The 26,508-nt window shown below is 49.9% G+C and overlaps 1 protein-coding gene across 2 annotated transcripts; it reads left to right on the forward strand.

The window, feature by feature from the left end:
• The first annotated feature begins 5,475 nt into the window (after positions 1-5,475).
• Positions 5,476-26,027, forward strand: Pard6b (par-6 family cell polarity regulator beta). 2 transcript variants are annotated; one of them, XM_034496694.2, is made up of 3 exons: positions 5,476-5,919; positions 11,594-11,816; positions 23,234-26,027. In XM_034496694.2, the coding sequence occupies exons 1-3, from the start codon at positions 5,854-5,856 to the stop codon at positions 24,043-24,045; spliced, it is 1,101 nt and encodes a 366-aa protein (XP_034352585.1). In that variant the 5' UTR covers positions 5,476-5,853; the 3' UTR covers positions 24,046-26,027. The 2 variants fall into 2 exon arrangements, with proteins under 2 accessions (XP_034352585.1, XP_034352586.1); XM_034496695.2 differs by having other exon boundaries at positions 5,480-5,919; positions 23,237-26,027.
• The last annotated feature ends 481 nt before the right edge of the window (positions 26,028-26,508 follow it).

The raw sequence follows: 26,508 nt of genomic DNA on the forward strand, positions 1-26,508 counted from the left end.
CTGGGCTATAGAGTCAGTTTCAGACCAGCCTGAGCTACACAACTTAGAAAGATCCTGTCTCAGAAACAAATGCCCTACCATTCAGGGCTGGAGAGACAGCTCATCCAACAAGTACACTGGCTGCTCTTCCAGAGAACCCAGGTTTGATTCTCAGCACCCACATGCAGCACACAGGGAACCAGGGATCTTTAGTACAGAGATACACATAGGCTAAAACACACACACACACACACACACACACACACACACACACACACGAGCTAAAAAAAAAAAAAAAAAAAAAAAAAAAACCATCATTCCAGGTTGACTGTTGGGCTGTGAGAGAGACATCCACTCAAAAGTTTATCTGGGGACAGTGATGGAGGAAGATGTCCAAACCCTGCTCTGGCCTCACATCTGTGACCACGAGTGCACACACATGTACATGGGCATGACTGTAACACACACACACACACACACACAAGCTCACACACACACACACAAGCTCACACACACACATGCACAGGCACACACAGTTTCTCTCTCATACACACACAAACACAGATACATACATACATACACACACACCACACACACTCACACACACACATGCACAGGCACACACAGTTTCTCTCTCATACACACACAAACACAGATACATACATACACACACACCACACACACTCACACACACACATGCACACACACACACATGCACAGGCACACACAGTCTCTCTCTCTCTCATACATACACACACACTCCTGCGCACCCATGTGCACACACACACACACCATAGCCCCTTTGAAAACAAATACAAGTTTTGCCACATCCCCACTTCATCTCTAGGCGGCTTGTTCAGAGCTGTTGGTAGGCACCATTAATAAATACGCAGTAATAGTCACACATGACTGCCACCAACTCAGTGGTTTGCAAGGCAGTCTTGTGTCATTCCTCATCTGAAAGAAATGACATCTCAATTGCCATGGTCACCACTATTGTCCCATTTCACAGATAGGAGTGTTGTGTGCTTGAGAGAACAGGGTCAACACTACCCAGCCAGTGAGGAACAGAGCAAGAACTTCAGTGAACTGGAGAGCTTGGAAAACAAGCCTCCTGATACTATACTCTTTCCTACAATTTAAGATTTTAAGATTAAATCAGTTAATCCATGGGAAAGTGCCTGTTAGGTTTCATATAAATGCGAATGCAATCATCACCTTTACCAACTCCTCCTGGCAAGAGTATCTTGGCCAATGACTGCAATCTGGCTATGGAGCATGCTGGGAAGACTAGTCTTGCCATCCCAGTCCACCCTGATAATGTTGAGATACCCATCACTCTCAGAGAACCCTAAGGAGCCAGACAGCGTTGAGTTGGGATCGTAAAGACAACCTCATCCAGGCCAAGTTTACAGACACAGAAACTGGGACCCAGAGCGGGTTAAGGTCAGAACACAAACCCAGGGCATAGCCAGAGCAAGGGCAAGGCAGAGGCGGTAGCCTGGTCCAGATGCACGTGGAAAACATAGTTTTCTTAACTAAAGGGGCAGCGAGCCTCTAAAAGGCTACCGGGAATAATGGGCTCTTAGCCCCTACCAACCCAGCAAAGCGTTATAAGCCGTTAACCAGAAAAGAGCATGTGACAGAATTCCACCTTGGCTTAGATCGCTCGGGTGAGTCGCCAGAGACTCATAAAGACACTTCAGCTTTTTCTCAAAAATCATTAACTAGCTCCTTCAAGACTTCGACTTGAGCAACCCAAGAGAAAGAGCTCGGGGGAGACATTTCTTGAAGAGATTTTTCCCGGCCCACCTCCCAGGTTTCTACACACCCGTTCGTTCTCTGAGAGCTGGAGGAAGAAGATCACTATGTCAAATGTTAATTCAAAAAAAAAAAAATTGTGGAAATTTACAAACCGTTTCCATCACGCAAGGTACATTTCTAAAGAATTTAACAGGGCAAGTCTGTAGTGTTAGTTCGTGCAGGCACACACGTGTGTGCTAAAGGGTGTGTGCACATGTGCAGGCCACGGGACAGCCTCGGGGGCCATTCCTCAAATGCCGCTCACCTTTTTTCCCCCTTTGGATCTATGAATAGGCTAGGCTGGCTGGCCAGTGCGCAGGGCAAGGCGCAGGGATCCTCCTTACTGCTGGAATTACAAAGGGATACCACTAGGACCTGATTTTTTCCCCCATGGGCTCTGGGGATGGAGCTCAGATCCCTGTGCTTCTACAACCACCACTTGACCACCTAAGCCATGCCTGGCCTGGTGTGTATGTGTGTGTGTGTGTGTGTTTACATTTAATCTTGTGGGTGTGCATATGCTGAGGCATTTGTGTGGAGGTCAGAGGATAACTTGTGGGAGTCTGTTTCTGAGTTCCAGGGACAGGACTCAGGTTGCCCGACTTTGTAGTGTCAGATGAGCCATTTGGCTGGCCTCGAACTCACACACACCTACCTATCTCTGCCTCCTCAGGGGCTGCAAAGTACGGTGTGCACCACCAAATGATGTCCAGCCCTTATTTTTAATGACAGAGTCTCTGTAGCCCGGATTGCCCTGAATCTAGGCAATCCACCTGCCTCACCCTCCTGAGAGCTGGGGTTACAAGTGTGGAGCCACCAAGCCAGGCTGACTGCTTATAACTCAAAAGACCACGTTGGTAGAGGATAAAGTGAAACTATAACCCGTGCCAAGGAGTCTCGGGGGTGGGATGGCGGTGTGTGGGTGTGGAGCTCCGGTGACCCACTCCAGACTCACGATCTGAGGAGCCTGTAATTTATGGAGCCGGGTCAGGCTGTTACCTTACTTATCTCTCAACCCACTGAGCACAGCTTCTCACAGTTTCTCAGGCCCCTTGTCAGTTCGGATCAGCTCTGGCTTGAGGATTTGGGGGCAGGGAGAGGAGGTGGGGGAAAAGGAGGTTACCGGTCAGTCTCGAAACCAAAGAGGCAGGAGTCAAGAGTTAATCCCCACTGTTTCTCTGCTCTTCAGGCTTCTTAAGCAAAGCTGACATCAAGGCTCCCCCTCCCCCACGCCACCTTTATCAAACACAAACTATTTTCTACACTCCCTCCTTACACAGCCCTGGCTCGCAGCAGATCTGCCTGAGAGATCCAGGAAGCTCTGGCCTGGCCCTCCCTTAGAGAAAGGAAAGTACAGGTATCGAGGGATGCCACACCCTGGGGGTGGGGGTGGGGGGAGGGCGGATGTGACGGCAGCTCCAGGAATGCAGGGCCCACGCAGGTGCATTGGCACCCATGAGCTTCCTCCTCAAAGCAGCTGATAAAGTAGTCTTGATAACAGTAATAGCAGCCACCCAACCATCATCCACATAGACTTGGGGCCACAGGTCCACAGTTCTTGGGGTGTGACCTGCTCAGGCCAGAGGCAGGAGAAAGCTGAGATTGGAAGTCCTATGCTTCCCAGCACATCAGTTTTTAGAGTGGCCCACAGGGTCACTAGCACCTGGAAACCTCACTAGGGGAATTTCCAAAGTCACATTGTTCTCATGAAGGTGTCCGCTTCTCACCTTCCTTGTCTCAGAAGCAAGTGATGGAGTTTTCCAACAAGAGACATGACCAATGGTGACATCATCTAACTGCTTGGAATACATATTGTGTATTGTTTTAAATGTGTTTGTGTTTTAGTTCCAATACAATAAATACCCATAGGCATTCACAAACTTGGAGTCCCCCTGTAATGTTTAGCTAAAGGAGTCCTGGGACCCCAAGAGCTGCGACTGCTGGCTGCTGCCATTGAACAGGGTTCCAGGCCTGTGGCTAGCCCCTCACAACCATGCCTCTTCTTTCCCCCACACAGGTACAGGTCGGGAAGGCAGTCTTGTAATTCAGCTTGGGGATAGTCTTTCTCCCTCCAGTGCTTTCACCCCAAAGTGGCCAGAGAAACCTTAAACCACCTACCCACACCTGGTGAACTGACTCATTTAAGGGGAAAGGGGCTTCTCATCTTTGAAGGTATAGGGTGTAGCCTGGAAAAGCCATAGACTCGGCTCCTCTGTCCTCACATACATACATGAGAGCATGCCATGCCAAGAGATTGGCTCTCCCAACGTGAACAACTGAGCAAAGCAGGCGTATCCCACCATTGGGTAGCTTTCACTGTACATAGAGAAAAGCTGTTCAAAGTGTGCATGCATGAGGGAAAATAGAAAAACTGGGCCCCATCACAGAGGAAAAGGGGAAGGCACAGATGTTAGATTCTGTGGTACAAGGGGAGACGGTGGACAGGAGTGAAGCCCCCGATCAGCTAGCTCTTCAACCCTCAGCCCTCCGTGGGGTAAGAAGGGACAGGGTAAGGAGGGACAAAGAGGGTCCCTTTCTCCAAGCATGAGCAAGGCCAAAGGGCAAACAAGAGAGAGGCAGCAGCCCCAGTGTGGGCGCTCAGAGATTAGGAATTGGTGTTGTGTTACCCCGGGACACAACTCTGTCACTGGGGGAACAGAACACAACCCAGAGTCTGGCGTTGGTACAAACAACAAACGGCCAAGAAATTGCTCCACGGAGAGACGACTTCATCCCTAGAGGGCGGATAGTGAGGCCTGCAGGGAGCCAGGGCCTGTGGGGACGGAGGCAGGCCTCAGCTCCCTGGTCCTCTCCTGATACCCAGGGCACCCTCGGGACAGGGAAGGTTTAGAGCAGTGGTTCTCAATCTTCCTAATGCTGTGACCTCACATTGTGATGATCTCCAATCATAAAATTATTTTCCTAGCTACATTAACTGTAATTTTGCTACTGTTATGAATCGTAATGTAAAATATCTGTGTTTTCCAATGGTCTTAGGTGACCCCTGGGAAAGGATCGTCCTGGGGGTCGGAGCCTAATCTAGACGAAGCGCTAATCTAGACGAAAAGTGCAGTTTCCTCGCATGAAATCAGGCCAGAGAGCCCCTTCCAACCAGCCTCTCCCTGTAGTGACCGTCGCAGAGGCGGGAAAACTTGAATCTTTCAACAAGAGTTTCAGGGGGCCGCCTAGAAGCCACAGCATGGGGGCCCAGGCCGAAGGGGGACCCCGGAAGCCCAGTCACCCTACATCATCAAGGCAAGGGAACGGCCGTGCACACATTCCAAGCCGGTGACTAGGTTGCATTAAAGCCACGGATGCTACTGACCCGACCCAGCAGGCGAAAACGCTCGCGCGCATGCGCAAAAAAAACACCTCCTCCTGAACTGCAGTCCAGGTGCGCTCGCGCTTCCGGCCGGCCTTCCCCTTAGCCTTCTCGGGGCGGAAACTCTACAGCCGGCGCATGCGTCCTGCTGCACCACCAGCTCAATCCAGAAAGGCCCCAGAGCTTCAGGTGATCCCGCCCCTCCCTCGCAACGCAGAACCAATCGCGAGTCTGTGGGCGGGGCCTCCCAGACACGAGGCCCGCCCACGGGCCGCGCGAGCCCCGCAGGCTGCGTGCCGATTGGCTGTCGCCGCAGGCGCAGGTGCGCGCTTCCTATTGGGTGTGGGCGGAGCGCGAGCCGCCGCCGGGGCTGCAGGTGAGCGCGCGCACGTGCCGCGGCTGCGGCCCTGCTCCGTGCACGAGCACCGGGCCGCGCGCGTGCCCGCGGGGAGGCAGCCGAGGAGAGAGGCTGTGGCGGCTGTGGGATTGTGCTCCGCCCTCTCCTCACCGCGGCCGCCGCCGCCGCCCCCGAGCCTCGCTGGGAGGGACCTGTGTCCCCGCCTGCTGCACTGGCAGTCCGACCCTCAGGCCGCCGCGGAGCAGCCGGCACAGCGCTGCGCGGACCTCAGCAGGTGCCGTGACGAGGCGCCGTGCGGCGCTTCGAGTCCCGAGCCCGCGCTCCGCGGCCCCGCTGCCCGCGCTCCCGAGGGCCGGCCCCCGACGAGGCCGCCGCTGGCCGGGCGCTCAGCATGAACCGCGGCCACCGGCACGGGGTGAGCAGCGGCTGCCTGGGCACCATGGAGGTGAAGAGCAAGGTGCGCGGCCGGGCGGGGCGACGGGGACGAGGGCTGGTGGGGATGGTAGAGGCGGGCTGCCCGGTGAGGACGCTGGGTGGCGGGATGGTGGACCTCGGCTGCCCCTGTGGGGGATCTGCTGGCCGAAGCACGTAGGAGAGAAACTTGGTGGAGCGCGGCGACGGGAAGCGTTTGCGTCTGCTCCGCAGCAAAGCCCCTGTTTTCTATCCTTCGTATTCCCGCCTTGCTTTAAGGGTGGGATGGGGACCGCTCCAGTGCAAGGTGATGGGATAGCTTTGGGGGACCCCTTTACCCTGGGCACGAGTCAGAGGCTTTCGGAGCACCTTGTTGTCTTCTCGTGTAACCTTTTCTTGGGATTCGGGGATACCTCGAATGGAGGAGAGCTCTTTTTCCAGCTCCAACTTTGGTATGCGTCTAATCTATGAAATTAGCGCTATCGCCTTACTCTGGTGCTGCGCTTGACAATTTGAGACGCTGCTACCCTTTTCATTCCGACTCTTTATTCCGAGTGCTTTCCCCCTTGGCGGGTCTGCCAGTCTTCTGTTAGTGATTTCAGGATTTCAGTGTCCGTGGAAGTCCTCAGTCCCAAGGCCGGGTGAGCAAAGTAGCCCGTGGGGATTAGCTGGAGAATGCCTTCTTCTAAAAAGGGGCTTTTCAGATGGAACTTGAAGGCAGTCTGTAGCCACAGGAACATGTCGGCAAGCTTCTCCTGACTTTGAAAGGCCAGGAGGAACAGGATTATATAGCCTGGTTCTCTCAGAGTTCTAAGACGACAAGACCAGCTCTTAAAGGGTGTGACTTCCCCCTAAGCCTGGATCAGGTCTTGCGGATGGCTTTTTACTGAGCAACTTGTAAAACGGTGGTAGGGGCATTGCTGACCGTGAGAATTTAGGACAAAATTGTGGCGAGACACACAGAAGGAGCAGTGTGTGGAACACCGCTGTAAAAATAAGAAGTGTGGTGGTTAAGGGACTCCTGGGGGAAAGTGGGTCTCGGGAATGGGGTGAGTGGGGAAAACTGCCTGGAGCCTTTGTGTGTGGTTTCTGGGTGTGAGAGCAAAGTTTGTAACCAAGAATCGCAGGTCGCTTTTAATGTTTTGGGGTTTTTTGTTTTGTTTTGTTTAAAATCTCTAATTATTGAGGCTGGAACTAGAGAGTTCCAGGCCAGCCTGGCTTCTACAGTGACACCCAGTCTTAATGAAGGGGCGGGAGGAATTTATATATCAGAATAGGTACTAGATTGAAGCACACAGAGATCTGTTTAATAATAACAGGACTGTTGGCGTTGGAGAGATGCACTGCACTGCATTTATGAGTGTGCACTGCCCTTGCAGGACACCCAAGTTCAGTTCTCAGCACCTCCTGTCAAGCAACACACACCTGTAACTTACTGTAAATTTACTATGTTATGTTATGTGTGCCTGCATGTATGTCTGTGTACTACCTGTATGCCTGGTGCTCTAGGAGGCCAGAATCCTAGAGGGAGTCCGATCCTCTGGATCTGGAGTTAAAATATTGAACCACCTTGTGGGTGCTGGGACCCAAACCCAGAGCCTCCGGATGAGCTGCATGTGCATTTAACCACCAAGCCTTCTCTCACCACCGAGCCTTCTCTCGAGCCTTTTCTCTCTAGCTCCAGAAGATCTGATGTTCTGGCTTCCCAGGGCAGAACATGACATACCTATACAGAGACACAGGTGTACACATAATTGTTTTAGAATAAAACCATATGATAGTTTAAGGAGCACACCCTTCCTGGCTGGGCTCTGCACTACAGCAAATAAAGTGACGTGTTAGTGTAGGGAAATGACTCCAGAAATGTCTGTCTCTTTCTCTGGCCGTTTGTAGCTGTCAGCACAGGAACTTTCTCCTGGCATCTCTTTGTAGTTTGGCTTGTGGGACTTGAGGTGAGAAAAGAAAGCCACTTGTGATGTTGCATAATACCAACACTCAGTTTTATGGTCCTGATCTTAGTAGTGAGTCTTAACATTTTTTTATCATTAAAAAAAAATGAGTAGAGATTCTAGGTGTGCCGGTAAGTCGGACAGGAGTGGGTCTCCGGTGGGAGGAGACTGAGCTCTTGTGGACTGGAATTTCAAGCTTTTTGTTTTCCTTCTCCATCTACTGATTTTTGAATATTTTACATAGTTCTGTCCAAAGTGTGTGGTGTTTATTTCAGCTGTCATACCATACTTCTGTGTGTGCCCTCCCCTAAACAGAAGCAGGGCGGTCAGAAGATAGGCTCAGGAAATGCTGTCATGCAGTCTTGTCTGTTAATGAATGACAGCATAGACCAGAGTATGTGGATCCTGCTTTGTGGGGCTTTGAGATTTTTTTCTTTTTTCTGTGTAGCCCTGACTGTCCTAAAATATGTATATGTGTATGCCTGAGTACAGGTGCCTACGGAGTCCAGAAGTCCTGGACTCAATGGAGTGAGGTTACATGTGCTTATAAGCCACCAGACGTGGCTTATAATTAATCTGGGATCCTCTGGAAGAGCAGTGCATGTTCTTCTGTTGTGGTTGTGGTTGTTGTTGTTTTTAAGACAGTGGCTCTCTATATAGCCCTGGCTGTTCTAGAACTCATTATATAGACCAGGCTAGTCTTGAACTCACAGAGATCTGACAAAGCCTCTGCTGGGAGTAAAGGCATGTGTTGCTAGTCCTACTTTAGCTCACGTTTGTAAAAATACTTTCATTTTATGCTATGCGAATGATAAAAATTCATTTAAATTTTCATTACATTCTGATTGTTGACTTGGTGTGCATGAGTGTATGGGGATTCACAGGGACCACAGTGTGAGCGTGGAGGTCAGAGACAACTTTGGGAAGTTGGTTCTCACCACCATGTGGGTCTTGGGTATTGGATCCAGGTTATAAGGCTTGGCCACAAGCACTTTTACCTACTGGACCATCTGCTTGTCTAGTTTTAGTTCTGTTATATCACAGTTAAATGATCCTAACCAGAACTGGACAGTGTGCAGGTCATGGGTAGGAGCTCCTTCACAGTAACGGTAGTGTCAGCCAGGGATGGTACACGCCTTTAACACAAGCATGTGGACACAGGCAGGAGGATCTCCGAGTCCGAGGCTAGCTTTGTCTATAGAGCGAGTTCCAGGTTTGCCAGGACTACACAGAGAAAACCCCGTCTGTCTTTAAAAAAGAAAAGAGAAAGAAAGAAACAGTAGTGTCAACTTTATTATCTTTGCTCTGGGAAGGGAGACAGGGTACAGATAGTAAGAATAATGGGCAGTGTAAATAAGGGTCGAGTTAGAAGTGTGATACCAGCAGCTGGGTGATTTCTTTGGTAACTGATTTATCTTCCTGATTGTTTCTCCAGAAAGTTCTCTGTAATCATTTTGATATCCTTAGGTAACCTTGGTCTCAAGGGCAGGGGCTGCAGCTGCTACAGTGGAGCTTGACCAGCGCACTCAGGCCGGTGCAGCTCCACCATTGCCAAGACACCTGCCTCACAGCCTGGGAACAGTCCTGAGATCTGAGATGTACCACTTCCTAATCGCTGCTCACAGGCAAATGCACTGTGAACAGTACTTCAGGTTCAAGAGCAGCTGAAGCTGCAGCGAGGAGGGGCTACCAATCAAAAATTAGGGGTGGAGAGATGCCTCCGTGGTTAAGAGCACAGAGTGCTCTTCCGGAGGACCAGGGTCCATTCCCCTTCCCTCCAACAAACTAAGTTCTAGAATTTGCCAATAGATGCTAGGAAACAAGCTGTGAACATCTGGGTTCCGAGGCTGAAAAACCACAAGGTGGATAATTGTCGATTGGGTTCGATTGGGTTCGTTTGGTCTCTAATTTTTCTTCATGTCTTAAAAAGTTCTTATACTTTGTTGCAAGAGGCAACCCATGCTCACCTCTCCTTTTGCCAGCATTTGGGGCTGGGAGCGCTGCAGTTGACACAGTCTACTGTTAATATTTAAATATTTAAGCCAGAGAAGAAAGTGTTAACAAAGAACATGCATGCAGCTGCTTTAGGGAAACCTAAAGGGTTAAATAAGTCATTAGGTGTATTCCCATTCAGACTCCAGGGGAGGGGCTTGATAGCCTGGGGTGAATCAGCCCTCACCATGTGGACTGGCTGTGCTGGGAGACCAGCCTGCCAAAAATGGAGGAGAAGCTGCCTCTGATAACATCGCCATAAGACCGATATGAAGGGTGTTCCCTGGGTTTTATTTACTCTGAAGTGTGTAGGTGTGACTAACTTTTTGAGAACTTTAAATATGAGTCACCTGATTTTCCTGACAAAATGTTAGTGTTTATGTCTCAGGTATGTGTTTTGGAAACTTTGAATCTGTTAAGAGTTAGACCAGTGAATTTTGATGGGTAGCGGAAGAGTGTATGCAAGAGGAAGGCCAGCCATAGCTAGGGAGGAGGCTGGATGGCTGGGTGCTCTGGGGCGCTGTTGGTTGCCACTGCTGGTTGGGATAAGGGCCTTTCTCTGCCTGGCACCTGCTCTGCTGTTCTGTGGAACATTCCTGTTTCCTGGCTATCCTTGGAATTTATACAGAAAAGGAGTCTGGCAGGCAAACTTGTTTGGCGAACATTTACTTTTTTTTTTTTTTTTTTTTTGTGGTTCTGGACCAAGAGTCTTGCAAATTCGAAGTTTATCCTCTACCACTAAGCTCTGTCTCTAGCCTCAATCTGTCTCTAGCCTCAAATAAAAAAGTTAACTATAGGATTTTAACTCCCCCACCCCCACCCCTTGGATGAGCAAATGTCCCTCCCTCCCGTCTTTCTGTATTTACTGTGTGTTAGTGTTTTGCCTACATGCATGTATGTGTACCATGTGTTCTGCTTGGTGCCCTTGGAGGTCAGAAGAGAGCGTCAGATCCCTGGACCTGGAGCGCTGTGAGCCACTTTGTGGGTGCTGAGAACTGAGCCCAGTAGGAGAGCACGTGCTGCTGACTGCTGAGCCGTTAGCCCAGCTCCCGGCCTTTAACTGAGCATTTACTGTGCATTTACCAGTGACTGAGGAGGCACTTTTTGAAGAGGGCAGATGACCCTTTCTTAGGGTCCCTGTTTGAGAGTGTGCCACCCAGTCCCACAGGGAGTTAGGAGGCACTTTAATAGTGTGGCCTTGAGGGACCTGGGAATGACAGAGGATGCTTCCTGCCGGTCCTGTGATCTGCCTGAGGCCATTATTCTCCTCACCCACTAATTGCTGAGCGTTTGAAGCAGGCCAGCCTGGTCCCAGAACACAACTCCTTAACCAGATCAGGTGAGATTTAAAAGCTGATGTGTTAATACACTTTTTTTCCCCCACATGAACTTGGGGCAAGACACTTCTTTAAGCATATTCCTTACATGATGACGTCACTCATTTCATGACAGAAAGCTCAAAGTCCTTTTGATACAGTTAGTTGTGACTCTTACAGCCCATGAAAAGATAATTCATTTTATGGGGGTGTGTTACTGCCGTGATAGGAAGTTAGGCCTGTGAATGCCTCTGGTGTCTGGTTGGAGCTGAATTGATGGTGGGCTGTCATGTGAGTCCAGGGCATTTGCCTTCAGCTTCTGGCCTGGAGTTCACAACAGGGCTTTCTGTGGCCTCAGAGTCACAGAGATCCTCTTACCCCTCTACCTCCCAAGCGGGACTGAAGGCATGCACCACCACACCCGGCTAACTTTCTACCTTCTATATGTTTGTTATATTTATAGTTTGGAGCGGAGTTTCGTCGGTTTTCACTGGAGAGATCCAAACCCGGAAAATTTGAGGAGTTTTATGGCCTGCTGCAGCATGTTCACAAGATCCCCAATGTTGACGTGCTGGTGGGCTACGCAGACATCCACGGGGACCTGCTGCCCATAAACAATGACGACAACTACCACAAGGCGGTGTCCACCGCCAACCCACTGCTCAGGATTTTTATACAGAAGAAGGGTGAGTGCCTTTGTAGGACACACACTTCAGGGGGGTTGGAGGGCTTGTCTGTGACATAGTGCACCTGCCTCTTGTTCAAGTCTTACACCAGATAGTACAGGAATCTAAAGCATCATGTCGCCAGCTTAATTAATGCCCAAGCTTTCTGAACGTATGGGAGAAAAATCTGTGTTTTCAGTCTTGTGGGGCTTAGAGGACAGCTTGCCGGAGGCTCTGCAGCAGGCGCTGGGATCTGCAGGACCTTGCCACTGGCTTTCTTTTTAGAGTTTTATTTTTTAAATTGTGTGTATGTACGAGTGTGAGTGTGTGTATGAGAGAGTAGGTTTATGTGCAAGTTCATGTGTATGTGAGTGTGTGTGAGAGAGAATGGAGGGGCAGGTGTGTGTGTGTGAAAGAGTGTGTATGTGTTTGGTTCTGCACACATGTGTACAGGTGTTCTCAGAAGCCAGAGGTGTCAGATCCCCTGGAACTGGTGTTGCAGGCATCTGTGAGCTGTCCTGTAGGTGCTGGGAATCAAATCCGTACACTCGGAAAGAACAAGCCAGTGCCGCTGGGCCATCTTGCCAGCTTCGTCTTCTTAAGGTTTTTTTAAAAGTCAAAATTAGGATATTAGTCTTCATTGTTGGGTTGATGGGAAAGAGTGAACCTGGTGACCTGGAGTTGGCGGAAGCCGGCTGCTCACTCCCTGGTCTGTTCTCTCTGGAGGAGCTCTGCTGCCTGCAGCATCACTGGGCGAACTGAGGAGGACAGCACCAGCTCTGAGTGGTACTCAGCAGAATCCTGTTTCTTCTCCATTTTAGAATAGTTTGTAATTCACAGAAGTAGTCACCATATAAAGCTAGCTGGGAAATGAGAAGGGAAGGGTGACTCTGGGGGCTGGAAATACTGTCTCTCGGAAAGTGTCTTGAGTCTTAAAACCTAAGACTGCCCCTGCCCTGTGTGTGAGACAGAGATGGGCGAAGACGCAGAGACGGCAGGTGGAGGATGGACAGTCCTGTCCTGGTGGTTATTCCTTCTTTCTGTTTGGTAATGGGAAGGTTTGAGAAGTCCGCTCGCTTTGGCTTTGAGCAGAGTGTGACAAAGACCTTGCGGTTTTCCGACCAGCAAGGAAGCAGCTTGAAGGGAAGGAGGGTGGGCATTAGCCACGCCCAAGACCCTCACATACCAGACCCTGGTTTCTTTGGTTTTCTGGGTTTGGAGAAGCTGAAGTCCGCCAGTCTCACCTGCTGCTGGGCTGCAGCCTGTTCTGAGCGAGTTAGTGCTGATGATTGCAAGTGCCCACAGGTGGGTGGTCGCCTCCACAGCAGACACATACACTGTGGGCAGAGACTGAGTGCAGGAGGCCCTGTGGTCTGCTCACAAGAATCCCTGTGTGGAGAGCCAGTACAGGTGGCAGAGAGGAGAGACTGGAGCTGGCGAGGGGACAGCAGAGCACAGCTGTGCCGTCGTCGGCACCATAACCGTATAGATCAGAGTCCAGCAGAGGGCTGCACTTGCTGGGGAATGACACACTCCATCCTAGGCTTAACCCATTGTCTCAGTAGTCTTCAGAAGTGACCACCCGTGTGGATTAGAAATGGTAGCCTGGGGGACTGGTGAGATGGCTCAGCGGTTAAGAACACTGGCTACTCTTCCAGAGATCCTGAGTTCAATTCCCATCAACCACATGGTGGCTCACAACCATCTGTAGTGGGGTCTGGTGCCCTCTTCTGGTGTGTTTGAAGACAGCTACAGTGTACTTAATAAAAACCTTTGGACTGGAGCAAGAGGGAGAAGGGAAGGGAAAAAAAAATTTTTTTTAAAGTGAAAGAAATGGTAGCATGGGGTTGAGGGTGGGACTCTGGAGATCTGGTCACTGGAAACATGTCAACTATACTCAGGGGCTCACATCTGTGATCTCAGCCCAGGAGCCCAAGGCAGGCAGAGTACTGTGAGTTCAAGGATAGTCTGGGCTCTATAACAAGATCCTATTTCAAAAAGACAGCAAAGCAACATAAAAACTGGAAGAACAGCAGGACTGAAGAGCAGGTCACACCTGGGGAATAGAGCTGAAAGGGTTGGTGGCACCAGGAGGAGAGCAACAATACTAACCAACCAGTGCTCCCCAGGATCTAAACCACCAGCCTGCACATAGGGAGGGACCCATGACTCCAGCTGTATATGTAGGGGAGGATGGCCTTGTCAGGCATAGGTGGGAGAGGAGATCCTTGGTCCCATGAAGGCTGAACACCAATCGGGGAGGAATTCGAGAGTGGGGAGGTGGGAGTGGGGGGCAGGACATTTGATGGGAATGACCCTTTCTTATTAACAGTTATGTGTGTAAGTATTTTACTTTTATTTGTTTTGTGGGGGGAGAAGGGCATACTGCTGTGACACACTTACAGAGTGAATTGATTCCTTACACTATGTGGGTTCTGGGAATGGGCAAAGACATAGAGAGAAGCAGGCATGCCAGCAAACACCGTCACCAGTTGAACAGTGTTTCCTGGCCTTGTTGCATGACCTTAAATCAGGGTCTTACCTGTATCCCAGACTGGCCTGGAGCTTACATCATTTCTCCTGCCCCACCCTCCCGAGTTAAGGGATTACACATGAACCATACTGGCTGAGAGAAGCTTTTTAAGCTGCATCCCCTATAGTGTGTCGTTGGGGTCCTCCCTTGTCGTCTCTCACGGTCTTGCTGCCAGTATTACCTGAATTTCATTTCATTATGTTACAGCTGTTCGCTGGGTTTGTCTTTTTTTCATTTGCATTTTGTATCTCATGCTGTAGCTCAAGGTTTCTAATTGAGAAACCATCTAATTGAGGACCATGGCCTGGTCCTACTCCAGGCTTCTGAGTCCTGGGGTCCAGGCTGGTGCCACCACAGCCAGCTTTGTAGGTGTCAAGGTTTAGAAGCTAGTTACTATATGGACAAAGGCTCTCTCTGTGATAAAAATAAAATGCCCAGTAAAATGACCAGTCCTTAGAATTTGATGTAGAGTGCCAGCAAGGTGCCTCAGAAGGGAAAGGTGACTGCTACCAAAGATAATGACCTGAGTTCAGTCCCTGGGACCTACAGGATAGAGGGAGAGAACCAAGCCCTCTGACTTCCACTTGTGTACCATTACCCACAAGCTCTCTCTACACACAACTAAATACAGAATTTAACATTATTTTATTGTTTTATTTGTTTTGTTTTTAAACTGGGATTTCATGTAGCTCTGGCTGTCCTGGAACTCACTGTAAACCAAGCTGGCCTCAAACTCAGAGATTCACTTTGTTGACAGTTATATATGTGTTAGTGTATACATTTTTTACATTTGTTTGTTTTGTGAGGGGAAGGGGCTTGTGTGTCACAGCACCGTCTCCCAGGTGCTGAGACTAAGGCCTTGCACCACCACACCTGGCAGATTTTTAGTGTTTAAAAATAAGACGTTGGGGCTGGAGAGATGGCTTAGCAGATGCCGGATCTTGCTACCAAGCCTGACAACCTGGGCTCTTCTTTCCCCTGGATACACGTGATAGAAGGAAAGAACTGATATCTGAAGTTTCCCCTCTTACCTCCTCAGTGTGCTGCTGCATGTGTGTACACACATAGATAAATAAATGTAATAGAAATATATGGTATTCATATCTGTGTGTGTGTACACTCATGCACCCCTTGTAATCATAGCACTCAGGAACTGGTGGACGGAGGATGGAGAGATAAGTGGTGGGTACCCTGGTCTACATGGTTCCAGGTCAGCCTCAAGTGCACGTGAGACCTAGTGAGCTAGCTCAGTGGGTCACGGTGCATACCAGCAAGACTGGTGACCTCAGTGTGATCCCCAGGGCCCAACAAGGTGAGAGAAGGAAACCAGCTCCCGTAAGTTGTCTTCTGGCCTCCATACCACGTGCTCCATGGCACGCACTGACACAAAGTGTGCGTGACTGTAGCACGCATACTTATCTGGAATGTATTATGGCTTTAGTGAGAATTACAAAGAGGCCATCCCATCAGCTGTTGCTTGAAACTTGGTGTGACGGCTTCCACCAAGCTAATAGAGTCCTGGTGTGGACAGATTGGCCATACTTTCCAGCACCCCACCCCTCACACCCTGTCTGCTTCAGTGCCTCATTCTGCCCTGTAAACTAGGGGCTCCCTATTCTCTGTCTCTGGCTTTGCCAGAGGTTCTCTTAGGATCTTCCTGACCAGTTTTCTTTGCAGATCTAGTCATATCTTGCATGGGCCTAAGGACCTAAGCTTTGTTTATGTGCTGTTGACCACCAGGTCTTAGCATCAAAGTCAGAGATAGCGCACACCATTCTAATTTGGTTTGAACATTTTTTTAAAGCAAACAGAGGCTCAGGCAGAGGCTGGATTTTTTTTTTTTTTTAATTTGGCAGCCCTGGAGAAGCCAGCAGAGAGCCTAATTAAGGCCAGAGGCATCTCCCTGCAGAACCATAGTAGTCTTAGTCTGGTTTCTGATTTGTTGTCTTGTTTTTGTTTGGAAACAGGTCTCACTGTGCAGCTCTGGCTGGCCTGGAACTTGCTAACTTGCTACATAGACCAGGCTGGCCTTGAACTCAGAGACATGCCTACCTCCACTTCCTGTGTGCTAGGATTAAATCAAGGCCTCAGTCTGTGTTTTTAGCTGTTAGTTCTGCCTTTTCTGTTTTGTGGTGCTCCTTGGTTTTGAAACTACGGCCTCAGGGTGCCAGGCAGACACCGTGCTCTGAGCTGTATCCTCATCCCCCTCATGACTTTTTTCAAACACTAAACCAAAGCCATTAAAGTTTAAAAACAGTAGTCTTTTAGAATCTGATATGCTTCTGAATGGATTGCCTGTGGTAAGAGCTGGTGCTTGCATGTGGACACTCATAGCTGATGCCTAGACAACCGTGTCTCACACTCTGCGTGCTTTGAAAGGTTCTCTTTTAGAGCATTTTCTGTTAGGAGAAAAATGCCATACTGTTTCTTGGGCTGTTATCATAGAAGCCAAAACAAAACAAAAACCTGATATATGAAAACTTATTTTCACAGAGGGTTTTCAGCTCTGTTCTGGGGGGTGGAATGTCTCCTGCTGTGGCCTGGCCAGGGTGAGACAAGCAACATCCTCTGTTGTCTGTCTCATGACTGTGCACCAGACAGGTTAGAGACACTGAAGAATGCCTTTAAAACCTGCCCAGGTCAGGACAGTGGCATGGGGAGTTAGCACCAGCACCAGTATTTCCCAGTGAGCCAGCAACATGGCTCAGTGGGTAAAGCCCGAGTCTGATTCCGGGAACCCACGTGGTAGAAGGAGAGAACTGACTCCCACAAATTGTCCCTAGACCTCCACATCCATCCCCTGGCACACACGTGCATACCTACACATAGTCACATACAATAAATGAATGTGTTGGTTATGGTGGCACTAGTCACACACTTTAATCCCAGGAGACAGAGGCAGGGGGATCTCTGAATTCCAGGCCAGCCTGGTCCAAATAGAGAGTTCCAGTACAGCCAGGGCTATACATAGTGAGACTCTGTCCCAAAACAACTTAAACCCACTAGGTCATTTCTATAGAATGTTTTGTAGAACAGAGTCAGGGTGATGTGTTTCCACACAGATCTGCTTAGTCTGGGATCCAGGACATGTTAGAACACAGGCCCTCTCCCCCAGCTAATCGTATCTGTACTGTACTGTTGGTCTGTGTGTCTGACAAATTGTTTGTGTACTAGGGTGTGTGAACAGTGCAGGCAGGGCCTCCCTCTCTGCTGGGTCTCATTCAGGACATGGTTCTGTGACTCACACCTGTAACTAGCAGAAAATCAGCTCTTAGACCTTGACCTGGCACTGGACATGACTTTGTAGCTACCTTTTAAGGTTACATTTTACCGAGCCAGGGTTTAATTTTAATACTGCAGTCCAAGGGATACACAGCAGTTCCTCCTTGTAGGAGACAGTAGTGAGTGAGTGGTCCAAGCCTGTAATCCCGGTTGGAAGTGAGTTCAGGGCCAGCGTCTAAATAAAAACAGAAATATAGACACTGCCACAAAGACTTTACTTCGGAAACTGTAGAGGTGCAGTTCATAAAATGATCCCAGTTGCTGCTGACATAAGCCTTAATCCTACCTCTGAGCCAACCTGTTCTCAGTCACCAAGCTGTAGCGCAGGCTGAGCTGTTTTCCACGTGTGTCCTGCATGCTGCCTCCGCCCCAGGCTGGTTACCATTCTTAGTGCCTACAGAGTCTTTCTGGGATGCATCGGGGAGCTTTCTGGAAAACCCAGATAAAATTACCATGTCTGGGTTCACAGCCCAAGGCTGAAGTCCTTAGACCACAGCACTTCCCAGGAGCCCTGTCTGCACCTCCCCTATGGCCCCTTCCTTACCTGTGGGTCAGACCTCTGCACCCACTCCCTTCCCCAAACACAACACTCTCTCTGCATCTGGAACCTTCTTCCCCCTCCTGCCTGGTCCCCTGCTGCTGCTCCTCTCATCTCTGGAGATACCTCATTTCTACAGAGAAGTCCTGCCTCCCCCTGCCAGCCCTGCTGGGTCCCCTACGCTCCTGACACTGGCTGTCTGGCTAGGATTCCTTATGCTGTCCTTGTAGGGCCGAGCTCTGTGAGCAGGTGCCCACCTGTTGCACACTGGCACACTGCAGAGCACAGTACCAGGCATGGTTTGAGAAGTAGTGGGTGGTTGCTTCCTCCATAGGGAGGTGAAGGGGTCCGAGTCATTTGAACATTGGCTAAAGTGATATTTAATCCTTTGCTGGATACTTTTGATTTGCCATTGTACATTAGAAAGAGACTGGCAAACAGGCCTGATGTTTTGTAACTTTTTCTTAAAGACATTTCTTATTCCTCTACGAAGCCCAGGGTTGGTTGTAGCGGTGACACTGAATGCTTAGCAAAAAACCAGATGACAGCTTGCTGTGTAGCCCAGGCTGGTCTTGAACTTGAAGCCATCTGTGTCCACCCCCAACGCCTCAGATATAAGTGTTGTGACTACCACTGCACTCTTGTTACTAGGGGTTGAACCTAGCGCATTGTGCCCCCTAGGTCGGCGTCCCACCATTGAATACTCTATGCTATCCTCACTCCACCCTGCCTTTTTTTTTTTTTTTTTTTTTTTAAAGACAGGAACTAGCGGCCGGGCAGTGGTGGTGCATGCCTTTAATCCCAGCACTTGGGAGGCAGAGGCAGGTGGATTTCTGAGTTCAAGGCCAGCCTGGTCTACAGAGTGAGTTCCAGGGCAGCCAGGGCTACACAGAGAAACCCTGTCTCAAAAAACAAAAAACAACAACAACAACAACAAAAGACAGGAACTAGCCTTAACCTTGCCGCGCAACAAGCCCCTGGTTCTCTTACATCTGCCCCCAGTGCTGGGTTATAGGTGAGCATGTCCAGCCTGGCCTGGAGCCAATCTTCCTGCCTCAGCCTCCCAGTAGCTGCCCTTACAAGCCCATGCCACCAGGCCTAGCTACCCAGTCTGCCTCTGAACTCGCAATGGGACAAGCTCTGAAGCCTGCTGAGGACTGTACCTGGTGTTGCTAGGTTTTCCTGTTGGGGAATGCTTGCTTGGTGCTGTTCTGAAGTTTTTGTTTACCAAGGTTGCATTTTTCACTGTAGGCGTTACTTCTGTGTGTTCACCATCACAATGGGCCCTGGCTCACCCTCATCTGAGTGTGTTGTCAGGAAAACTGGGAGCCTGTATGTAAGATAGACATTTGGCTGCTTAGAAGTTTAGAAGCTTCTGGGTGGATTCTTGTCAAGGGCAGTGAGCAGAGATCGTTGGCCCAGGGACAGAGTTCTCTGTGGGGTGTTCCTGTGTGGCTTTGGTCAGCTCTCCTGTGGGTCTCTAGGACTCCCATGGCCTCTGGGAGTGACCTTGGCCTCCAGCTGGGCCCTCCTGGACGGTCACCTTTACACTTTAAGCTCACACCCTGCACCCTGGCCTGCTGCCAGCGGGTTTCTTTCCCAGTGGCTGGAAACTGATTAGCTGGGTGGGAGGACAGAGGTGCCTTTGTGCCGCGTAGTGCTTCTGAGAATTTAGAGCGAGCATTCAGAGGGAGCCTTAAACCAAGCCAAATTATGCAGATTTGGGTTTTCTCGGTAGGGTTTCCCATGAGCAGGCATGTAGGCAGCTTGCTGGCCTTCTCAGCTTTGTGGTCTGGAATTCCCCGGGACGTGTTACGCAGGCTTCCCCTATTGGTTGTTCTGAAATAGACAGTTCAGTGTAAGACTAATAATCCTAACGGCTTTTATCGAGATTTTTGCCAAATCCTCCTGCTTCAATGGATTTATTTCTCAAACCAAACTATAAAGCAACTTTCTGCCTAAGGACACAACTCTTTGTGAGAAGATCTGGGTGGAGGGATGGCAAGACAGGGTGTCCCTAGGGCTCCCTCATGTGGCCTGAGGAGCCACACACTCGTACCCTGAGGTGTGGAGAGGAACCTGGAAGTTACTAGTGAAGTCTAGTGAAGACCTAGGTTCTCCCTGTCTCGGGTTCTTTTGTATTCTAATTCCTTGGGCTGGGATCTGAAGATAATGATGGATGCCCCTGGCTGGGGGGCAGGTCCCTGGCTAGGGGGCAGGTCCACTGAGAGGGCAGCAGGGTTTCTGTAGTCCTGGGCTGTCTATAAGGGAATCTCCAGCTACTTATTTTGGAGATGAAGGTGCACATGAGAGGTTTAGTTTTTTGGAGACAAGGTCTGTGTTGTCCTGGCTGGCTTTGCTGTGTAGCTGAGGATAGATGGGTGGCCTTGGGTTCCTGATTCTGCCTCCGTGTCCCAAGCCATGTATTCTTATTACTGAAGTATTGTTTGTCTTTGTTCATCGACTGTTTCCCAGGTAGTTTTGGTTTGGGGTTTAGCTTGCTTGGTTGGCTTATGTTTTTGCTTTGTTCTCTGAGATAAGGTCTGCTGTAGCCCAACCTGGGCTCTGACTCAGATGTCCTGTGAGAGCCTCTGGACCTTCGGACTCTAAGCCTGAAAACCAGCCCAGCCTGAAGTGGCTTCCGCTCTTCTCCCACTGCTCAGTCTGTTCCTAGCCCTTCCTTCCCAATGTTCCATCTGTGTTTTCTGCCTTCACCTTGTGACAGTGGTGTCTGGGGCTGTCTCCAGCATGTGACAGACTCAGCTGGCTCAAGGAATTAGCAACCTCCAATTGCAGGTGCAGAGTTAGCACTTGTGTTTGTATGTGTTTGTTGTGACTTACTAGGTATCAGCACTACTCTTTCTTTTTTGTGGTGTGTGTATGTGCGTGCGTGTGCATGGAGGTTGGAGGACAACTTGAAGGCGTTGGCTCTGCTATATGGGTGGTCAAACTCCAGTCACCAGACTTGGCGGCGAACACGCTGACCACTGAGCCATTTCACCAGCAGCAAAGGAAGTAGGACTGAAAACAAGGCTTTCCACCATGGAGGGAAGTCTGCTGGGAATGAAGAGACAGGGCGCAACTTAGATGGGGCAGGAGCTCCAAGTTTGCCAGAGTCCTTGCCACCCTGCACCCAGTCTGTCACAGCACTGACGTCGCACCTGGTTGAAAACATGAAAGATCTCACACTTCTGTCTCTGCCAAAGTGGGAGCGAGAGATTCAGAGCCCATGGGGCAGAAGGGAGTTTATTTGTTGAGAGACAAACATTCTAAGCCTTTGCCGCACCCTGGCTCCACGCAGTTAAGCTGTGAATGCTACGGCGTGGTTAGCTTTGACCCTTCAGCTGCTGGTGCTAAAACTGAACCCAGGGCTTCACTAGTTCAAGGCAAGTGCCCCCTCCCCCCCACTGCTACACCCCAGCCACCTTTCTCCCCTGAGTTTCTTGAAATGAGTGTCCCTCCCCTCTCCTTCTTTCTCTCCTGAGTTCCTTGGAATGAGTGCCCCTCCCCCTGTCCTTCTTTTGGATGTGATAAATATGCAAAGTAGAAGTGTTCTAATTAAATTCAGGAAAACATGCATTTAAAGAAGCTGTTTTAAGCAGGCAGGTTGGGATAACTCTAATCCTAGCACAGCAAAAGCAGAGGCAGGAGGATTGCTCCTGCATGGCCTACATGGTGAGCCTAGGCTGCAGTGTGAGGCTGTGTCTCCTTTGTTTTCTTTCCCTTTCAAGACAGGGTTTCTCTGTGCAGCCTAGGCTGTCCTGGAACTCACTCTACATATAGACCAGGCTGGCATTGAACTCAAGAGATCCTACCCCTGCCTCCGAGTGCTGCGATTAAAGGTGTGCACCATCACCCTGCTAAGAGATACTTTATTTTTTAGGTAGCTGATGTAAAATAATTTTTATTCTGGCTGGAGAAGTGGCTTAGCTGTTAAGAGCACTGGCTTTTCCCCAGAGGACCCAGGTTCTATCCTGAACATTCATATAGTGGCTTACAACTGGTGTAACTCCAGGGCAAACACCACCCACTTCTGACCTCTGAGGGCACCAAGCATACATGTGGTGCACATACACACATGCAGGCAAAACTCCCATACGGGGGATATATTTTAAAAATTTTTTAAATTCTGAGGAGATTTCATGTGGTTTAGGCTGGTGTTGAACTCAATATGTAGGTGAGGCCGCCCTTGGACACTTCCTGCCTCTGCTCACGAGAGGTGGGATTTTAAGTGTGAACCACTAAATGTGTGTACATGTGTGCCAACAGTGTGCACATAAAGATCTGAGAGTTGAGTCTTTATCCTACCATGTGCGTCCTGGGAACCAAACTCAGGCCCTCAGTCTTGGCAGCAAGCACCACTAAGCCATCCTGCAAGCCCATGCTTGATTTCTTAAAATGAGTTTGTAAACTGAACATTGGAAGTACATCCTGTAATCCAAGCTCTTCAGAGGCTGAGGCAGGAGGATTGCCTTGAGTACCAGGTAAAACCCCGGGGACAGGAAGGTGAGAAGAGATGAAGTTGTAGCCAGGAGTGGTGACATCTACATGCATAGTCCCAGTGTCTCAGCTGCCTGGGTGACCGAGGCCAGCCTAGCAGTGTGAGACTCCTGAGAAAAGGAGGAAGGAAATGCAAGCCCGTAAGATCTGCCTCGCGTTATTTTGTTGTTTTGGTTTTTAGATTTTGAGACAGAGTTTCAGGATGTAGTTCAAGGGGACCTCAAACTTGCTGTGATATAATATAGCTCAGGTGGGCCTTGAACTTAACATCCTCTACCTTCTGCCTTAGGCTTCTGAGCACCAGGGTGACAACAGCTGTGTGGGCCATGCTTGACTGCATCACAGTTCACTGGCCAGTTAATGTGTTCAGTAGTAACATTGGAGATGCGTGAGAGGGCCCTCTAGTGTCTTTTTGTGGCATGGCAGTCACCGGTGCAGTTCTCATGGTCTGGCTGAGTAAGCTGACACTCAGAAGCTGATCTTGACGTGCTGTGTGCATTGCCTGGCGTTGTCCCCTGCCAGGTCAGTGTGGGTGGGAGTGTTTCTCAGTGGGTCCGTAACCGTCCTGTGTCTGCTCTCTCCAAGCAGAAGAAGCTGACTACAGTGCCTTCGGCACCGACACCCTTATCAGGAAGAAGAACATGTTGAGCAGCGTGCTGCGTCCCGACAACCATAGGAAGAAGCCTCACATCGTCATCAGCATGCCTCAGGACTTCCGGCCTGTGTCGTCCATCATCGATGTGGACATCCTCCCGGAGACGCACCGAAGGGTCCGTCTGTACAAATATGGCACAGAGAAACCCCTGGGCTTTTACATCCGGGATGGCTCCAGCGTCCGGGTGACACCGCATGGCTTAGAGAAAGTCCCTGGGATCTTCATATCTCGGCTGGTCCCTGGGGGTCTGGCCCAGAGCACGGGCCTGCTGGCTGTCAACGATGAAGTTTTAGAAGTAAACGGTATAGAGGTGTCCGGGAAGAGCCTGGACCAGGTGACTGACATGATGATAGCCAACAGCCGCAATCTCATCATCACCGTGCGGCCGGCTAACCAGAGGAACAACGTGGTGCGCAACAGTCGGACTTCTGGCAGCTCCAGCCAGTCTACCGACAACAGCCTCCTGGGCTACCCACAGCAGGTGGAGGCCAGCTTCGAACCAGAGGACCAGGACAGCGATGAGGATGACATCATCATTGAAGACAGTGGCGTGCCACAGCAGATCCCGAAGGCCACCCCTGACGCCCAGAGCCTGGAGTCCCTGACGCAGATCGAGCTCAGCTTTGAGTCGGGACAGAACGGGTTCTCTCCTCCTCAGGACACGAGCCTGGACACAGAGCTGGAAAGCCGAGCTCCGGACCAGAAACTCTTAGAAGAAGATGGAACGATCATAACGCTGTGAGCCACCACGGTGTTTTCTGAGTGAGGGTGTGAGGAACAGTGGAAGTGAGGCACGTGACTGATGCTGCGGACCTCGGGGCCATGATGTTCCAGGACAGGCCTCAAGTGTGGCTGGGGCGGGAAGGGTGTCTGCCGGGCCAGGCTGCTGTGACACGAGCTTCCATAGCCGTGGAGCAGGTGCTGCTTCTCTGACTGAGGCCTGCCTGGAGCTGTGCTGCAGCCGGTGTCCTCCTCCCTGGAGCCGTGCTGCAGCCGGTGTCCTGCCTGCAGAGCCTGCTCTTTGTCTCTTGTGAAGTCTGATGTCTCTGTTAGCCGCTGGGAACCTCGGTTCTTAGATTCCCAGCATTGATGTTTTCTGACTTTAAAGTGTTCCTCTGTTAACTGTGACAAATTATTTTTTCATGTGCAGTTTTTGTTCTGTCTTCCGTTTCCTAAGACTTTAGCTGGCCATGTTTAGGGGCACCTCTCCCACTGCCCTGGAGCAACTCCTGTTGTCCCCACCCTGGAGCTTTACAGTTGCAGGGTGCTGTAGTCCTTCATCCCAGTCCATTGGAGATTGTTTCAGTGTATGGGCACACTTGTGCGCTTGTGCATGTGTGTGTGTGTGTGTGTGTGTGTGTGTGTGTGCGCGCGTGTGAGAGAGAGAGAGATTTGCAGCACAGTTAGTTGGCTCCCTCACTCTCCCAGTGTCCCAGGCAGTGTGGATCATTAGATAAAAAGGCCCCCAGGTTCAGAGACTTACACACAGTACAGATGTGCACTTTGTATTCAGAAGACGGAGTTTTCTTCCTGGGGATCTAGGGTGCTGCCTGCATTTGGGGAAGCCCGTGTAGGTTCACCACTCAGCGGTGGTGAGCATTTGAGTCTATTTATTCTTCCCTGTGCGTCCATTCAGGAGGGAGCCGCGGGTGTCTTCCCTTACCTGGCTCCCTCATGTTACATGCACAGCCACCGAGAGCCACACGTGTGGGCTCAGGTTGCCCCGAGGCCTGAGGTGGACAGTTATTTATTTCTTACCCTTACGGTGGCCAAGTGTGGACACCTCACGGCTGTGTACTGACTCCGAGTTGAAGGTCTTTCCTCCATATTAAGAGCCGGCAGAAGTGAAGTCTTGATCCAATGAAGGGTGCCGGACTCCATCGTGTTATCTGCAAGCACCTGGCTCAGGTGGGGTGCAGTGACCCCGCGACTGATGGACTCACTGAGCTCCTCCTCTCACGAGGCACCACTTGCTAATAGCGTTCCCCCTTTGACACTGTGCGCTCTCGGGTGGAAGGCAGCCGTAGGCACAGAAGGCTCAGTTGCATACATGAATTAGGGTGCATGGGCTCAATGTTGTAAGTAAAGATATTTCACATACTACCTCTCTCCTCTCTCTCTCTCTCTCTCTTTTTTTAACAGAGTTTTAACATTAGAACTTTTCTCTTGGGGAAGAAATACTTCAGGGCTGGTCTTTTGTATAAATTTTAACTAAACACAGATTTCTCTTCTGTTTGAAAATGGAGCTCAAAGCTGCTGACACTGATTTAATTTAAAGGACAATAGTGTTAGCAGTGAGGTCGTACCAGTGAAGTGAGTGGTCAGTAGACCTTCTGTGAGGCCAGCTGGTCTTGGCTACGGGGGTCCGTCCCATCGGCTCAGTTCTTTAGTTCAGGAGCGGAAGTGTCGGTGGCTTAGCGTGCAGTTCTGTTGCCCCGAACGTTGAGCCTCACTGTGAATTCTGTTCTGTCCTCCGTCAACCATGTCAACCAGATGCTGTGCTGTTGTGAACCATGAATTTTCTAATTAAATTTTACATGCTATAACATGATTTTTACATGAATGATACTTTGTTTAAACTATTAAATGTCAGTATTTTACTACAATTTTATTATAAAATGTACATTATCACTAAATGAACTTTGATTTAAAAAAAATCAAGTTAGCTTTAGTTACATATTATTTTTTACATAAATAAATAAAAACGGACTTGTATAAAGGCTACTTTCTTGTTTGAAATTGTATGAAAAGAGTACGTAAGGATAGTTACCAAGCATCTTTAGTTACTGCCTAGGGAGGGAAACTGAGGCACAGCTCATCCCTTGACCCTTTTCCAGGGCTAAATGCTGAGCATCCAGCCTCAGTCACCACGTTCCACACCCTGAGCTACACACCAAGCCTGTTTTACTCTTGTAGTTTGAGTAGTCCAGGCTGGACTCCCAACTCCTGGCACTCGGCCTCTCTGAACTGGGATAACAGGCACAGGCCATGTGACCATTTCCTGGTGGTTTGGTTTGGTTTTCATTTTAGGCCAAGTGCAGTGACATACCTTTGAGGTCCAGCACTCAAGAGGCAGAGGCAGTCAGATCTCTGAGTCCTGGGCCAGCTTAGGCTACATATTGAGGACGGACGTGTTATTGAGATAAAGTACGCAGGGCGGTGGTGGCACACGCCTTTAATCCCAGCACTTGGGAGGCAGAGGCAG

The sequence above is a fragment of the Arvicanthis niloticus genome, chromosome 2 (genome assembly GCF_011762505.2).
Source record: "Arvicanthis niloticus isolate mArvNil1 chromosome 2, mArvNil1.pat.X, whole genome shotgun sequence".
Taxonomy (NCBI): domain Eukaryota; kingdom Metazoa; phylum Chordata; class Mammalia; order Rodentia; family Muridae; genus Arvicanthis; species Arvicanthis niloticus.